The following is an 18,830-nucleotide window of genomic DNA, read 5'->3' on the forward strand; positions in this document are numbered from 1 at the left end:
CTCTCCTCTTGGAGTCAAAGTCCCTTGAGGGCAGGGTCCTAGTCGCTCCTACCCGGGGACACTGTGTAGTCGGGTAGACTTTGGAAGATGCTTGTTGAATAATGGATGAGTGGGTAAATGGGGGCTGGGGAGGTTGGGGGAAGGCCACACCCGGCTCCAAAGACTTTCCAGGGTTTGCCGGGGTGCTGTCCTGGCTCTCTCGGAGCCTCTGGAGGGGTCCTTTCGTCCCTCTTCCTGTGGCCTCCACATCTCAGCACCCAGACTAGAGGGAGGCGCTATGGGGCCGGGGAGGGGCCGCTTGGTCCCCAGGGGCTAGGTCTCCCGGGGGCGGCGCCCACTCCCTCTCGGGGGTGCGGGGCAAGAGATGAGGCCCTCGGGGGCCGGCCGAACCCGCCCGGGGGCCCCTTCCCCGCCGGGCCCCACAGCCCTCTACCTGCTTCCCGGCCGCCCCTTCGCAGCCCCGGGCCGGGTGCGCCCGGCGGGCACCTGGCCCGCCACCCCCCCGGGGAGCCCCGCGGGTCTCCTCCGGGGCCGGCCCGGGGCGGTGGGGCGGGCCTGGGCGCTCCCCGGCTCCGGGACCGGTCCCCCGGGGCGCGGCCGTGCAGCCGCCCCCGTTCCCCCCCCGCCCGCCCGCCCGGGGGGCCGGGCCGGGCTCCCGGGGGGCGGGGACTCGCCCAGTGGCAGCAGCGTCCGGGCCGGCGGCGGGCGCGGGGCGGCTTCCTGCAGGCGGCGCCGGGGCGAGCCGTTGCCCGCCGCAGCCACACCGCCGCCGGGTCGCCGGGTCGCGGGGGCCGCGGCGCTCGGGCCGCGTCGGTGCCTCCCGGGCGCGCTGCGCGGCCGTCGCTGCTGCCCGCGCTCGTGCCGCCGCCGCCGCCGCCGCTGCCGGTTACGCCAGCCCCGCCGCCGCCGCCGCCGCCCGCTCTGATTCTGCGCATAGGCAGCCCCCAAGCCTGTCATTCTGCAAAAACACAGTTTACTCAACACACCACACACACACACACACACACGCGCGCGCACACACACGCGCACACTGGCCCCCCTCGCGCACACGCACGGAGGGCGCGAGCGAGCAGACGCGCACAGCCGGCGAGCCAAGTTCCGCAGCCTGGCATGGCTTCTGGGGACCTTTACGAGGTACGGGGACGCGGGGGCGCGGGCCGGCCCCAGCCCGCGGGCGGGCGGCGGGCGGGCGGCGGGCGGCGGGGGCCGGGCCGGGGCCGGGGCCGGGCGCGAGCCGGAGTTGCCGAGCCCGTGGCGGCGGCGGCGGCGGCCGGAGGGTGGCGGGGGCCGGGCGCGCCTCCCGCCCGCCGCCCGCCCTCCCGCGGCGCCCGCGCCCGCTCCCTCTTTCTCTTTCTCTCGCGCACACACTCTCTTACTCCATCTACTTTGCGGCCTTGGAGGGGAAGGAGGAAGCCGGGCGGAGCCGGGGCGGGGGAGGTAGCGGTCCCGGGGAGGTGTTTCTCGCCCGACGAGCCGCCTCGAGTGCAGAAAGTACAGGTAAAAGTCGGCGCCGGACGTGCGGGGAATGCGGGAGGCCGCGGGGCGGCCGGCGCGGGTGAGGGGCCGGGGGTGCACCGCCCCGGGGCCGGGCCGGGGGCGCGGGAGGGGAACCTGGGGTGGGGGGCGGGCCGCGATGGAGCGGAGCCGGGCCGGGGCGAGGCGGGGTCCTGGGGGAAGGCGGCCTTGAAAGGGGGCGGCCGGATGGGGGGTTCGGGAGACCCCCGCCAAACCGTTCCCCGGGGCCACCGGGCCACCCGCCCCCCTCCCCCCACCTGCTGCCCCCGCCGCCGACTCGGGGCCGGGGCGTGGGGGCGGTCCTTGCGGGTGTCGCGCTCACTCGGGGCGAGAGGGGGCGCTGCAGAGGGCCTCCGGTGGAAGCGGGAGCACATGGAAGGCGGAGGTGGGTGGTAACACGTTGCTAGAGGACTGGGGATGGAAGCCTGGCTCCCAGCGCTCTACGGCACTGACCTCAGTGGATGCCTGTCTCCAGGTCCACAACAGGTAGTGACCAGCATCGGATGTTTTGAGAACGTCTCAAAAAATGGTCAAGGAAGACATTAGTGTGGCACCTTTGAAACAATGGAGAAACAGCCATGGCCTCTGGGACCTGGGTTTTACTAGCTCTGAACAGAACAGTTCCTGCTTTTGGATTTGGGACAAGTGGACACAACAAGAAGCAACTCCCTTTCCCTAGGGAGAATGCCCCCAAAGAGCTGTTGGTCCCAAGAGAAGGTTCAGGATTAGGGAAGCTAAAAGATGCCCCATCTTCAACCTGAAGGCCTGCTGATCCTCCAGGAAACCAGAATCAGAGCTTGGCATGGTGCAGGACTCCCTCCCACAGAAATCGATTACCACTAGCCCTGGTTCTCAAGACTTTCGACTAAATTGAGATGAACACCCCAAGGGGTGGAATTCTTGGTAGGAGACTACAGGGGTGATTCACCCACAATGAGCTTTTTCCTCTGGGTCTTCTGGAAGGATGTAGCTTTTTCAGTTGGTGGATTTGCTGGCCAGTGTGAGAGAAGAAGAGTGTGGAGAACAGGCAAGGTAGCATCTTAGCCTCCTGTGCGACCAGGGTCTTTTGGATGATTCTGGACCTGGTGAGGCTCAGTCATGAGCCACCAGTGGGCTCAGGTGCCATGGCTTGAGAGGACACTGCAGTCCTATGGAGAGGTCAGTGTTGAGACCTCCTGCCAACAACCAGACCTGGCTTCAGTAAGATTGTGTGTGAGCCACCTGGCAAACAGAAACTCCAGCCCCAGTGGAGCATTCAGAAGACCACAGCCCCAACAAACATGTTGACTGAAACACCATATGTTCTGGGGCAGAACCATCCAGCCAAAATGTTTGTTTTTCTTGAAAGAATGTTGCAGTTTGACCTCTTCTCTAGCCTACTGCCTTCCTCATCCCTGCATTGATAGAGAAGATGAAGTTGGGTAGACCTGGTGAAGAACTTTGGAAGATTGTGTCCAATAGGTCACCAAGCACTTTTGTCTATTTCAAGATGGTGGAACAATTTCTGAAACCAAAAGACTTGAAGCACAGTCAAATGGGATGTTTGATTTAGTTTCCCAAAGTATAACCAGCAAAAAAGTAGACATTGTTCAGAGGCAAAGCTCGGCTCCTTGGGAGTATGGATTTTTCTACCCATTGACAGTGAGTCACTCAGAGCTTCCGCCTTTCCCTGGGAGAAGAGTTGCATTGAGAAGGCTAATGCCTTAATAGAGGACATGTTAGGAGCTGTCAGTATTTCTTCTTTTAAAGTTTGGAACTTATGAACCTTCTGGGGATAATTTCTTGTTTAATGATCATCTGAAATGCCCTCCTTAACATTGGTAATTATAGTTGCCAGATGAGTCTGTTAAAAGGGGAGTTTTCACACCGGCCTTGGAAGTGTCTTAGCATCTCTTGAGTTCTCCTTGAAGTTCAGTAAACAAGACAATAATAATAATTACTTCTGTGATAGTAGGTAATTGTACTAGATGTAAAATAGTTTTCCCGTGGCTGATTATTTGCATAGTCATTACTAAAAAGGGCTAAATTGCATTACGAGAATATAACCAATGTCAGCATTTTTATAGCCAGTGTCTACATTACATAACACATACTGAGAAATTTAATTTATTCAAATTTAGTTTTAAAAACAGTTAAGAAGTGCTAACTGTACATTTTGAACTGTAAAATTGGGCGTGTAAAAAGCAGGATGTTGATTTAAGGACACATCTTGGATTATCCAGTACACTTACTGACCTTTAAAGGTAAAAAAGAGAAGAAAACTGATGCCATTCTCAATTTAAATATTACATTAATTAAATACTATACCCAAGGGTATGTAAGATGGCTTCTTGTAACCTCTGACCAAGAAACCACATTTTGACTGGACAAGAACTATTATTGAATATGTTTGTAATTGGTTTATTTCACCTGTGTGTCTGCTGACATTTTCCTTGACCCTCTGTGGTAAAGATGTGATTTGGAGTCTAGAGAGTCTTCAACTTCTCTTTGGTGCTTTAGACAACTAAAAGTGTAAAAAGTAAGCCTTCTCTGAATAGCGTCTTTCAAGGAATAGGTGCTAATTTTAGAGAAAAACTTTGTTTATCTAACGGCACTCTTCAGTCATAGTGAAGAAATACGGAGTCAAGCTCATTTACCAAAATTTTGGCTCTTGGTAGACAGTTTCTCCTATAGCAGAGTTCTCATCAACTGGTGTATTATAGCCATCCACTTTAGGAAGGTGATCGTAAATATAGGCTGAGCCTTTTAAAATCATGTATCTAGATGCAAAATGAAATTTCTTATCCAGATGCTCTCGTCAACATTCTGCTAAACAAAAGAGTCATGAAATGGTAGTCTGTGAGCCAGGTCTAGTCTCTTTATGTTTTTTGCCTTGCCTGGATGGTAGATAAGAAAAATGGACTTGAATACCTTTAGATGGGCCATGTGATACTTGTTTATAATTGTCCCAGTGCGCCCTCTTACCAGAAATCCTTTCTGCTTCATTGTCACATTACTTATCAGGCTCCAGTAGGCATTAGAGTTTGCAGCCCCCAGATGGTAGTCAACCATTCGCTAACATGTTTGGATATCAAGAAGATGTAACCAGTGGAGTAAGGAGCCCGGTTGCCTTGTCCATCTCTGTGTCCTCGAACGTTCAAATACTTGTTGACTGAATCAGTGAACAGAAGACTGACTTAAGTATAGATAAAGTACCTTGGCTGACCTTTGTTATACTCGTGTGGAGCGCTGCCCTCTGTTCTCCTTTCTCCTTTGACTTGTGGTCTCTCCGTGGTGGTAATACCATGTTTAGGAGACTCCCTTCCAGTTCTGTCTGGAAGGAAGTGTGGCTGAGTCCCCTTCCAGAGAGCCAGACTGTGTTATTCATTAAAAGGATTGAATGCATTTAAGCTTCAACTGCATGGCTTTCCAAGTGGCTGTTGGGTGGTGTTTTACACCCTCTCCCTTGTGATTAGCTGACAGTATGGAGGAGGGCTCCCCTCAGTTGGCAAAAATATTCAAAGAGAATGCTGTATGTCTACACAGAAGGTTAGTAGCGGCCAAGTTGAAATTTATTGAGGCGTTTTTAACAGTGGCAGTTCAGTTTACTTAGTGTTCAGTTTACTTACAGTTCCTGCGTATCTTCCTATAAGATAGTTCTATCTTATGTATTCATGCATCCATATCTAATAAATATGTATACGATTATATGTATGTATATATATATAATACTGCTTTTGTTTTCTTCCAAACAAAATAAATAATAATAGGATTTTCGTTTTGTTGAAAGAAATTTACTGTAGTTAAAAATCGATGCTGCTACAGTGATGAACATGGGCCTTTCCGCTATAGCGCTACATAGGCATCTTGTGTCCTGCAAAATTATGCACTGAAAATAACAGGGTTTATGGGAAAAACTGGATTGAGGCCAACTGCAGAAACATTGGAACTTCGTGAACAAAAACAAAACCAAATCTAATAAAAATACCCGTCAGTTAAATCTCCACCTGGCTGATGTTTGCTCTTGCCGGGTCAGTCCATCCTTACAGCCTTCAAATTGGGCTGGTACTTCTTTCTTCTCTCTGTAGCTCGCAGAGATCATTCACTTCTAATGGAGACTGTTTTCATTGAAATGAAATCTAACCTAGAGCATAGCCCTCTGCATTCATCTGTATGGAAAGAAATATTTTGTACCTTCTTCATCTGTAATTTGCAGCTTTTGCCAGTCATGTTAGCATTAGTGGAAAGGTATTAATTCTTGAAGCCACCGTGGGCCTACTCAGATTAAAGGAAGGCACTTGAATGCGTTTCCAGCTTTGTTCTTGATCTTCAAGCATTGTTAAGTCTTTCTCTTTCCTTGTCAGAGCTCTTTCCTGCGATTGCTTCAAAACATTAACAAACTATGAAAGTCATGTAAGAACCAACACAACTTGTTAATCTGACATATTCCTTTATGTACCACTTGTACCCAAGGTGAAACATGTGTAGTTCCAGAACGAACAGTCAGTGATAAAACTTCTTGAGTATCAGTACCAGTATTTGAAGAGGCAAATATTGTCAAAGAGAATTCACTGGATGAGCTGAATTGATTTTTTGGCACATGGTAGACACCTGAAGAATATCGACTGGGTATATGATTCTCCCAGCTTTTGGAAGTTATTTTAAATTATTCCCTGTGGATAGATAACAGCTTATTTTCAAGTAGTATAGACTTTTCTGTGAAGTCATTCCTCATCACATAAGATCATTTCCTCAAGGGCTTAAACTATCCTTGAAATGAGTTTATACAGCGTCTTGCACCTAAGCAATTGCTAAGGAATGGTTCAGACATGGTAATTATCAAAGATCTTAAGTACTGGAGACACACATTTAGATTGCAAAGATGTGAGCCCCTCTACATTTCTTGGATGGTGAAAAGAGTTGTAGATGTGGCTAAGTTCATAACACCATCATTCATTTGCTCATCTCACATTAAGAGAACACCAAATATATGCCAAGCACTACTCTAGGGGATTGATGAGATTGTACTGCCTGAGCTTATGGTCTAGTGTGAGATATAGTTAAGAAAATAGGCAGTTTACAGCGCAGGAGGAAAAGTATTAGTACAGGGAAAATGGGGTTCTCTACGATCATGAGGGGGGATCTACCGTGGGGGAATGAGTGAAGGCTTTCCAGAGAACATGATGACTGTGGAGATGTTTGAACTAGGAAATGAGCATGATCAGATTTGCAGAACTTATTGAGAATATTTATCTTTTCTATTTTTAAAAGCAATTTATGTTTATTGTTGCATCTTGGAAAAATAAAAGCATAAAATTATATCTATATGTAGATATATATATCTAATATATCTAAGATAAATATTTATATATATATACTTTTAGCATATACTTGATATTTATTAAATACTGATGTGATATCTGAACTAATTAAAATGTTAGCTTTCTTGGTATAGGTACAAATATGAGTGAAAGTATTTTCTGTATGTATCTGTATAATTAATAAATCAGATTGGAACATAGGATACATATTGTTTTATTTTTCTTACATATGCATATATATAATGCTTATTTCCTTATATATCTTAAAATACTATTCTATATCATGATTTTTAATGACAGGTTAATTTTCACTTGAATCGATATACTATTTTGTGTCTAACTGATCCCCTATTGTTGGATATCTAGATTTCTTCCATTTATAAACAATTTAAATATTGCTTTTAACCTCCATGAACATAATTATTTGTATTCCTGTCATTATTATTCTCAAGATAAATTCTGAGAAGTGAAATTTCTAGGTTGAAGAATGCTAACATTTTTAACACTTTCGTTACATAATGTCAGATTGCCCCTCAGAAATGGACAGTGGATTAGTTTGGAGGAAGACTGGAAGCCATGGTGACCAGTTAATATACTCTTTCAGTAATTAAAATGAGTGTCAATTGGTGACTTGAACCAAAGGAGTGGTAATATAGATGAAGACAAATGGATGGAATTTGAAGCATTAAAAAGGAATCAACATAATTTGGTACAGCAGTCAAGATTATGTCTGGCTGCTTATAATATAAAATGTACAATAACAGTGGCCTAAACAAGATTTCTTTTCTTCCATGAAATAAACTTGGAGTTAGGCAGTCTAAGATTGGTGTGATGCTCTCTGCAGTTCTCAGGACATCAGGCTTCTCCTTGTCTCTTTCACCTTCAGCTGTGGCTTCTACCGTTAAGGTCACTGTTGGACCCAAGGTGGCCACGGAGCTCTAGCCATCTTTTGTGTAAGAGGATGGGAGAAATAGACAGAAAAGGAGATGCAAAAGTTGAGTCATCTTCTATAAACAGCTGCCCGAAAGTTCCATGCCATCTTGCTTTCCTCTAATTGGCCTGAATAATTATATGGTCAGAGCTAGCTGCAAAGGAGGCTAGAAAATGTGATTTTCAGTTATACTCTCTTCATTCCCTCTCAAGTAAGACTTGACTGACATTATGTAGGGATTGAGGGAAAGGCAGGAGTTGATGCATGACTTGGTGGTTTCTGTTTTGGTCCATTAGGTGGGTGGTAGAACCAGTAGTGGAGATAGAGAACTGAGGAAGAAGCATTGGTTGGAGGAAGTGGGGGCAGTGGAAAGGACGATGAGTTCAGAGTGATTGTGGGACACCTAGGTATAGATATTCATAGCAGTAGGTCATGTGAGCATGGGACTCAAAAGCGTGATCTGTCATGGAGATCGAGATTGGGAATCATTGGCATATAGATTAGAATGAAAGGCAAAGGACAGTGTGTAAATAGGAAGGGTGTCCAGGGGAGGAGGACTGGAGAAAGTGGACATTTACAGCATAGAAGAAGAGACAGAAGATCAGATTTACAAGGAGTAGCAAGAGAGGTAGGAGGCAAAACAAGAGACTTTGCTGTTATGGAAGGTAATGGAAAATTGTATTTCATGAAAGGTGTGGTCAACAGAGTCCTTTGGCTGTAATAAACAGTAAGTCGTTGGAAACCTTAAGAGGCATGTTTTCTATAGAGTGTGTTGGTGGGAAGGCTTGATTGCAGTGTGATGATGCATGCAGGGGGATGTGGGGAATGTGGATGTAAAGACATATGGGTAACAGTCTTGAGAAGCTTGAGTGAGACAGCCATAGAAAAAAGAATGAAATAATGCTATTTGCAACAACTTGGATAGACCTAGAGATTATCACATTAAGTAAAGTAAGTTAGGCAAAGCAAATGTCATATGTTATCACTTATATGTGGAATATAAAAAAATAATACAAATGAACATTTTCACAAAATGGAAACAGACTCACAGACAAAAAAAACCACACAAACTTATGGTTCGTTCAGTTCAGTTCAGTCACTCAGTCGTGTCTGACTCTTTGCGACCCCGTGAATCGCAGCACGCCAGGCCTCCCTGTCCATCACCAACTCCCAGAGTTCACTCAGACCCATGCTCATTCAGTCGGTGATGCCATCCAGCCATCTCATGCTCTGTCATCCCCTTCTCCTCCTACCCCCAATCCCTCCCAGCATTAGGGTCTTTTCCAATGAGTCAACTCTTCACATGAGGTGGCCAAAGTATTGGAGTTTCAGCTTCAGCATCAGTCCTTCCAATGAACACCCAGGATTGATCTCCTTTAGGATGGACTGGTTGGATCTCCTACCAAAGAGGAAAAGAGGGGAGAGATAAATTAGTAGCTTGGCATTAGACACATACACTATTATATAAAATAGGTAAACAACAGGGTCCTACTGTATAGCACAGGAAACTATGTACAGTATCTTATAATAAACTATAATGGAAAAGAATCTGCAAAAGAATATATCACTTTGCTATATATCAGAAACTAACACAACATTGTAAGTCAACTATACTTCAATTAAAAAAAAACCACTGTTTGATAGTGAGGAGAGAGTGAATGTGATATCCAGGGTGAAGTGGGAGAATAGATCAGCCTATTCTCCATTCCCCTAGTTCTATACATGTTCTGCTTTGGTGGATAACAAAAAATTGTGATACTGACTTTGGTTTATTGGACCCAAGAAGTGATTTTCCATGAACCCTACAAACTCCTCTCCTGCTGAGCGGTGACAGTGGGCTCCAACATCTTCAGTAATTTTAGCTGGAGAAAAAAGGTAGAACATGTTTAATGTAGTCACCCAGAACCTTTCTGAATAAAATTTGGTCAGGGAAAAGATCTTGCTGTATTGAGGACAAGGAGATAAAGTTCTTCATTAATGGGTTTGTTGTACCAGCAGTTCTCTGAGAGATCAGATCACTGGGATGCTATTGATAAATGAATATGATGGTGTTTTATGTGTCAGTTATTCAATCAAACACTAAAACAGGTGTTGCTGTGAGGTTATTTTGTAGATGTGATTAAGGTCCATAATCAGTTGACTTTAAATAAGAGAGATTATTCTAGGTAATCTGGGTGAACCTGATATCAGTCTGTTGAAAAGCCTTAAGAATAGAATGGGGGCTTTCCTGAAGAAGAAGAAATGCCATCTGTGGATAGCAGCCTCAGCCTGGAAGATTTCCAGCTTCCCCTTCCTAATGATCTGACTTATGGACTCCAGACTTCCCTAGCCAGGTCTACAACCACATAAGCTGTTCTTTGTTAAATCTTGTAGTATATATCAGTGTATCTAGTGGTTCACCTTCTCTGGCTGAACCCTGATTGATAGTTTCAGCATTCCCATCCACACACCACCAGTTGGTAACTCTGTGAAGCTAGACATGTCTTTCAGTCTTTTTGAACCTTGATGGCTTCTGCTATAAAATGAGAGCTCTTCTCTTTTTAAAACTCCTCCTCCTGATTGAGTCTTGTTGCTTTTTCACATGAACACCTTACTTCTTTGTAGCTGTCATCATCTTGTGTGTGAAGAGAGGCAAGCCTAGAGCTCCAAGAATGCTGCCGTTTTTTGGTCTTCTGTTACACTGGAGCTGTTCCCTGGAGCCATGTTTGGGACGGCAGGTTAGAGGTGGTACTGGACCCCTGGGCCAGGCCTCTCAGCTGGGTCTGAAATTCATGCCTGCCTTGAGTCAGCCTCTGCTCTTGTAGTTGAGTGAATGATGGGCATGGTGAAGTAGTTTTTCTTGGTCCTGAGTCACTCCTTCTTGTCCCTTCTTTCAGCAAAATGTCTCTTCTGACATTGCCCAGTGAGGCTGAGTCACTCGGTGGAAGCTGCTGCCTCCAAAGTTCTTGTTACTCCAGTGAGAGGCCCATCAGTTGACCAAACCTGTAGAAAGCTGTGGCCTGTTCCTGGGAAGCCTGGGAGGGCCATCAGTTTGTCATTTTATGTCCTGTTTTCTCTTAATTGTGTGTTTGATAACGGAAAACTGAATTGCAATTTGTAATCCTAAATATTTTAATCAATAAAACATTAAATGTTAAAAAAAATTGTTCTTTCTCTGCTCCAGTCATCCCATCTCTCCCGGAATCCCCCCAGCGTTGTTCCATCACCACACTGCTTTCTAAATGACTTATAGGAGCTTCGGTGTAGAGACTGGAGGGACACAAGTGTGGGACTGGGGCCCCAGGCCACATTCTGCCATACCAGGAATTCCCCTGCCAAGGGGCCTCCACCCTATTCTCAGATTCTTGATCAGGGAATTTTCCTCTTTGATTTTCATTTCCTTGTCTTTGAGTTCAGTCTTCTAAAACTTATATCTCAAGGGCACTTGCTAATAAACCGTGGATCATATATCCTGGATGTGAATTGTATTTAAAAATTGTTACTTTTGCTCAGTTATTCATCAATCAAATATTTATTGTATGTTAACTATGTGCCTAGAACTATGCTAAGTGCTGGGGCTGCAGCCATGAATGTCTTTTAAACTGCTGTGCAGAATGTGATCGTGAAGAAAACCTCACGCCCACATATGGTTGTATACCACATTTTTAACACATTGGAGTGTTTTGAGTATGTTAAAAGGGGCAATCAGGTCAACCCCTTCTGTGAGCAGACCTCAGAATACAGCTTTTCCTGCCGTCTCTGGATGTGTAAGTGAACTTCCAGTAAATGCACTGTTTTAGCATCGTTAGAAGTCTGCAACATTCTTTAAAAATTTTAGGCCTGTTCATAGCTACTTACATGAAAGTGTACAAGTAAACACACTTTATAGCACAATGCATGCTAGTCCATTAAATACCACTCAAAGTTCAGGTGCTGTGGTGATGAATGTTCTAGGCCTGGTGTAATAATCAGTGTCTGGTAGTAACTGAATGTCTAAAACTTTGTCTCCTTATATTGTATAAAAGGTTCAGTTCAGTTCAGTTCAGTCGCTCAGTCGTGTCCGACTCTTTGAGACCCCATGAATTGCAGCACGTCAGGCCTCCCTGTCCATCACCAACTCCCAGAGTTTACTCAAACTCATGTCCATCGAGTCGGTGATGCCATCCAGCCATCTCATCCTCTGTCGTCCCCTCCTTCTCCTGCCCCCAATCCCTCCCAGCATCAGGGTCTTTTCCAATGAGTCAGCTCTTCACATGAGGTGGCCAAAGTATTGGAGTTTCAGCTTCAGCATCAGTCCTTCCAGTGAACACCCAGTACTGATCTCCTTTAGGATGGACTGGTTGGAACTCCTTGCAGTTCAAGGGACTCTCAAGAGTCTTCTCCAACACCATAGTTCAAAAGCATCAATCTTTTGGCGCTCAGCTCTCCTCACAGTCCAACTCTCACATCCATACATGACCACTGGAAAAACCATAGCCTTGACCATATATAAAAGGTAGTGTGGGTGTTTATTTAGAGTTCTGGGTCCTTCTACCCTGATGTTTATATTTAGGAGAGAGAGTGTGAGCTGTTGTATGTTAAAGGTTCAACTATGAAACAGGCATCAGACTTCAGTTAGAGTGAAGGACACCCTAAAATTGCAAGACAAGCTGATGAAACCAACCAAGCCTGGTTAGCACTCACAGCTACTTTTCATTGCAAATCAGGGGTTGTTTTCTTATGGATAAGCAAACCAAGTGTGGAGATAAATTGCCATGGCTGTTATAGGAAGAGTAACTTCTTCAGACCTTATTTAAAAACCTTGCTCTTAATCACAATAGGCTTTATTGCTCTTAGAGGTAGCGCAGGGATAAGGAATTGTCTGTAAGTTATAGTTAAACCAGACAGCTCCACTGGGAAGTTATCACATGTATCTGATTTTATGTGTTAGGTTTCCTGGAACCATTCTGGTGGGGGAACAGGGTTCCACTGCTGAACTCCAGAATTTTCTGCTGGATTCTAAGCTCTGTGAGACCACAGGCCGTGTCTATTGTATTTTCCATGAGTGTATTCTCGACTCATGGCACTTTGCTGCGCACACTGTAACCTTTCAATAAATATTTGTTGAATGAGTCATTGAAAATGTTCAAAGCCTGTGCTTCTAGGCTACCTTGGGTTTCTCTTGAGTGAGTGTCCTTTATTTTTCCCCTATATAGTATTACTTTTTACCCTTTCTAAGAAGATTCCTTCAGATTGTCCTAGAAATTCAAGTTTCCATTTTGCCTTCCACTGGATCTTGTATAGACTTACTAGGTAACAAAAATCCCTTATGGTGAATTCAAACATCCAAATCATTGTCCTTCATTATGGGTGGCAACTGGATTGAGAGCAGCTATTCTAGGAGAAGAGGGCATCAGAGGATAAGATGGCTGGACGACATCACCGATGCAATGAATATGAACTTGGGCAGACTGTGGAAGATGGTGAGGGGCAGGGAGGGCTGGCGTGCTGCAGTTGATGGGGTCACAAAGAGTTGGACATGGCTGGGCAACTGAACAATAACACCAACAACATTCTCTATTAAGCGCTGCATGAGACAGAGCCCCTTGCACATCTATACACACAAAGACCACCGTGTGGTTTGCAGCTGCTGTTTTTCTCTACTTAAGCCTCAGTGTCTTGGCCCAGTTTGGTATACACCATCCATTTTAGGTTGAGCTGTGTAGAACTGGAGAATTATATCCAGAGGGTTTACTGAAGGATTCCCTTGGGTGCTTGACCTGTAAGGAAGTGAGGCAGGATTGGGTGGTGCAGCAGACGTGCAGTGAGTTTCCAACTGAGGTCTCAGTGGATCCCGAGGAAGGCTTGGGAGCTGGAATGACCCTTCAGAAATGTCCCAACTTGAGGCCAGGGGCCCGGACCCCTCATATCCCTGCATCAGCCAGCCATTGCTGGTAGGCTGCCCTTGAGGTGGGGGAGAATTATTCTTGGGCAGGGCAGCTCCCTGTGGTGGAAGGCAGTTCCCTTTGAGGCGCACATCATGAGTCCTTAGCAGCACAGATATTCCTAGAAGCTGAGAGGATGGGCACATGGACCTGGAAAAGGGGACCTGGGTGGGGTATCACATTATCCACCACGTCATCAGCTCTTGCTCTTCACTGATTGGTAGGCTGTCTGCTCTAGGTCCTCCATGATGAGCATCTGTCACCTCACTTGTATTTTAGGTTATTGTTGTTGTTCAGTTGCTAAGTCCTGTCCAACTCTTCGTGACCACATGGAATCCAGCCTGCCAGGCTTCCCTGTCCTTCATTATCTCCTGGAGTTTGCCCAAACTCATGTCCATTGAGTCAGTGATGCCATCCAGCAGTCTCGTCCTCTGTCCTCACCCTTTAGGTTACTGGTTCCTCCCAAAGACATCATTTGTCATTTGACAGCTTCTTGGGGGCAGCCCAGGTCTTGAGTACCGACGCACTGGCCGTGGGCTGGGATCATGCCTGTGATTCCTCATCTGTCCATACCACGCACAGCACAGATCCACGTGTGGGGAGGTGTTTCAGAAGCTGACATTTCCTTTGGGTTTCCGTCCCTTCTACTTGAGATGGTTTCTTCCACTGGCTCTTCCACTCTTAAACTGCCTGTGTGTCCTCATCTTCTGCTGTTTATTCCTTAAACTTTGAGGCTCCTTATAGTTTTAACCTGGGGTTCTTCTCTTCTCTCATTGTGCTACAGTGACCAGAAGGGTGATTTCCGAGTCTCTGACACTTTCTTGTTTGTTTTTTTTTCCCCCCTGAGCTCCAGAGCTAGCCATCTAACTCTCTTGGGCTCTTTAAACTCAGAACATCCAAAGCTGAACTTATGTTTAGCATATATGAGACTTGCTTTTCCTTCTGGGCTCCTAGCCTCAATAGTATCTGCATCCACCTGCTCTGTAGCTAGAAATATGTCCTCCTTTGTTTTGCCCAGACCCCATGTATCTGATGAATCTGCCTCCTGAATATTTCTTGAACCTGGCCTTTTCTCTCCATACTCACTCTCACCACTTTAATTCAAGAGACAACTCTCACTGCTTCAGTCACCCTGATATCTCAGCTGGTATCTCCGAATCTAGTTCAATTTTTTTTTTTCCATACTGGACTCACAAAGGTCTTTCTAAAAATCCCCATTTTTCTATGTCTCTCCCGATGAAGTATCTTTAAGTGATGCCCTTGGGTTTTGACCCTTCTCCTCTTTTACTAGCTCTCCACTCACAGCATATATTCCATCCAGAGAAATCTGTTCTCAGTTCTTGGACGTTCCATGTGCTCTCCTTTAATCACACCCTCCTAAGTGACAGGGCACTCTTCATTATCATCCCTGCCACATCTTTGCTTCCTTAATTCCTGTTCATCCTTTAAGTCTCAGCTGAGACGTCATTCTTGGGAAAACTTCCCCAGCTCATCAAGAGTTTTCTTCGGGCTCCTGTAGAACCCTGTTTGTCTCTCATCACAGCACTCAAAATTAATAGGTTGTAATTTATTATCTTATTTTCTAAATCTCCCACTGGGTTGTAAGTTTTGAGAGAGCAGAGATTCCCTCTGACTTGTTGCATCTTTAGCACCTGACATAGTGCAAGATTCAGAAAACACTCTAGTGAAAGAATTAATTTATTTAGGTCTTTCATTTACATGAAAGTTGAAATTGTCTCAGATGTTTGTACAGTCTGTTTTGTAGGAAGCTTGAAGGCATTTTTAATCTTTCAGTTTTCCTGAGGGCATATAAGTTTTGAGTCTATTTTCTATGTCTTTATTGGTCAATTAATAATAATTTTGGTTTCTCATAAGTTAACCTCACTGACAGCATTCTACTTTGTGTTATAAGTAAAGTTAATACAGTCTTATATTCAAGGGATTATTTAATCTTGGAGTGGATGGGAGTTTTGAAGTCCTCTGCTCAGTTTTTCACTAACATCTCCAACAAGTGAACAAAAGTGAGGGACTCTTTTACTTTACTGAAGAAGAGAGGAATGCTTGAGATGTCAAAACTGGCTGTTTGCCTTCACTAAGTCTGAGTGTGTCATCCACAAGGCAGAGATGGTATCTTCCTAGACTCTTATGGAGAGTTGCCTTGGAAATCTTGACGTCATTATTGCTTTCTTGCACAAGACTTAGTAAAGGAGGCCAGTGAGGCTCAGCCCAGCCCCAGGTCTTGTTTAATTCTCTTGTTGATGAAGAATGGGGTTAAGATGTGCTTCAGCGACTGACATCACAGGCCTTGACATTATGGCAGGCACTTGACATCTAAACTTTTCCTGGAAATCCAGATGCGATGATGAACTGTTGGAAGTCAGATTGACTCATGGAATCCAAAGCTCCTGTTGCTTTAAAAAGTGAATGGAAAGCATTTTAGTGTCCTGATATTTACATTGCTGTATTTGTTTGTGTTGCCTTAAAACCATGTTCACTTAGAAAAATATGGTACACAGGGTGGTTTGTGAAATAGACTTTGGTAAGCATCTTGTAGTTAAATATTAACAGAAAGAGAAAGGGAACCATACCATGTCTGCCTTTGGGATGTAAAAACATATGGACTTTCTCCAAATTATAGACCTAATTTTCTTTCCAAAGTGATGTATATTTTAGTACATGTAGGATTGTCAAGGGCTCAATGGCAAAGAATCTGCCTGCCAATGCAGAAGACGAGGGTTCAATCCCTGGGTTGGAAAGATCCCCTGGAGAAGAAAGTGGTGGACACAAGAGCCTGGCAGGCTACAGTCCATGGGGTTGCAAGAGTCAGACACGACGTAGTGACTGAATAACAACAACAACAAAGGATTGTCATAGATTGTTTTCTTGTCTGTTTATCAAACATGGCAGTGATTCCAAACTCTTTGATATCTTGAGACTTGTTTATATTTTATTACCCTCCACTCTCCCACTCTTCTGTGGCTATGTCTATGGTATTGACTTTTTGGGAAGCTGGTATATTCACTTTTGACTTCATGAACTGATATATATTTTGAAGAAATCTAATCTTTGATCCTGGTTGAAGTACAGAGAGGTTTTAGAATCGTAACTTCCTGTGATTCTTGTATAAAATAGTCTTTTAAAAATAGTAATAATAGTGTTTAATGAGTGTTACTGTATACCAGACATTGTGTAAATTTTCATATGCATTCTCTCATTTGGTCCTTCCTGGAGCTGACTGTGGCTCAGATATGAACTCCTTATTGCAAAATTCAGGCTTAAATTGAAGAAAATAGGGAAAACCACTAGGCCATTTAGGTATGACCTAAATCAAATTCCTTATGATTATACAGTGGAGCTGATGAATAGATTCAAGACATTAGATCTAGTAAACAGAATGCCTGAAGAATTATGGATGAAAGTTCCTAACATTGTACAGGAGGTGGTGACCAAAACCATCCCAAAGAAAAAGAAACGCAAGAAGGCAAAGTGGTTGTCTGAGGAGGCTTTACACATAGCTGAAGAAGGAAGAGAAGTGAAAGGCAAGGGAGAAAGGGAAAGATATATCCAACTGAATGCAGTTGGGTGTATAACCCAGAGGATAGCAAGGAGACGGAAGAAGGCTTTCTTAAATGAACAATGCAAAGAAATAGAGGGAAACAATGGAAGGGGAAAGACTAGAGATCTCTTCAAGAAAATGGGAGATATCAAGGGAACATTTCGTGCAAGGATGGACATGATAAAAGACAGAAACAGTAAGGACCTAGCAGAAGCAGAAGAGATTAAGAAGAGGTGGCAAGAATACACAGAAGAATTGTGCAAAAAAGGTCTTAATGTTCCCAGGAACCACAATGGTATGGTCACTCACCTAGAGCCAGACATCCTGGAGTGTGAAGTCAAGTGGGACTTAGGAAGCATTATTACAAACAAAGCTAGTGGAGGTGACACAGTTCCAACCGAGCTATTTAAAATCCTAAAAGATGGTGCCGTTGAAGAGCTGCACTCAATATGTCAACAAATTTGGACAGTGGCCACAAGACTGGAAAAAGTCAGTTTTCATTCCAAACCCAAAGAAGGGCAATGCCAGTGAATGTTCAGTCTACTGTATAATTGCATTCATTTAATATGCCAGCAAGGTTATGCTCACAATCCTTCAAGCTAGGCTTCAGCAGTACATGAGCTGAGAACTTTCAGATGTATATCTCGATTTCAAAGAGGTAATGGAACCAGAGATCAAAATGCTAACATTCACTGGATCATGGAGAAAGCAAGGGAATTCCAGAAAAACATATACTTCTGCTTCATTGACTATGTTAAAGCCTTTGTGGATCACAACAAACTGGAAAATTTTTAAGAAATGGGAATACCGGACTACCTTACCTGTATGCAGGTCAAGAAGCGATAGTTAGAACTGGACATAGAACAACAGACGGTTCCAAATTGGGAAAGGAGTATGTCAAAGCTGTATATTGTCACCCTGCTTTTTTAACATATGGAGAGTACATCATGCTAAATGCCAAGCTGGGTGAATCACAAGCTGGAATCAAGATTGCCAGGAGAAATATCAACAACCTCAGGTACAGATGATACCTCTCTAATGGCAGAAAGTGAAGAGGAGCTAAAGAGCCTCTTGATGAGGGTGAAAGAGGAGAGTGAAAAAACTGACTTGAAACGTAACACTCAAAAAACTAAGATCTTGGCATCTGGTCCCATCACTTCATGGCAAATAGAAAGGGAAAAAGTGGAAGCAGTAACAGGTTTATTTTCTTGGGCTCCAAAATCACTGTGGACAGTGATTGTATCCATGAAATTAAAAAACAACAACAACAAAAAAAACAAACACTTACTCCTTGGCAGGAAATATATGAACAAACCTAGGCAGTGTATTAAAAAGCAGAGACATCACTTTGCTGACAAAGGTCTGAATAGCCAAAGCTATGGTTTTTCCAGTAGTATGGATGTGAGAGTTGGACCATGAAGAAGACTGAGTGCTGAAGAATTGAAGGTTTTGAATTGTAGCACTAGAGAAGAGTCTCTAGTCCCTTGGACAGCAGGAGTTCAAACCAGTCCTGAATGTTCATTGGAAGGACTGTTGCTGAAGCTGAAGCTTCAGTACTTTGGCCGCGTGTTGCGAAGAGCTGACTCATTGGAAAAAATCTTGATTCTAGGAAAGATTGAGGGCAG

General features: G+C 44.7%; 1 protein-coding gene across 1 annotated transcript in view; it reads left to right on the forward strand.

Annotated features, from left to right (window-relative positions):
• Positions 1-902: 902 nt before the first annotated feature.
• Positions 903-18,830, forward strand: part of CDYL2 (chromodomain Y like 2) — a 161,906-nt gene continuing 143,978 nt past the window's right edge. The window contains exon 1 of the mRNA XM_043435235.1: positions 903-1,134. Coding sequence (XP_043291170.1) covers positions 1,111-1,134 — 24 coding nt within the window. The 5' untranslated portion in view covers positions 903-1,110. The remainder of the gene's footprint in view (positions 1,135-18,830) is intronic.

The sequence above is a fragment of the Cervus canadensis genome, chromosome 18, assembly GCF_019320065.1.
Source record: "Cervus canadensis isolate Bull #8, Minnesota chromosome 18, ASM1932006v1, whole genome shotgun sequence".
Taxonomy (NCBI): domain Eukaryota; kingdom Metazoa; phylum Chordata; class Mammalia; order Artiodactyla; family Cervidae; genus Cervus; species Cervus canadensis.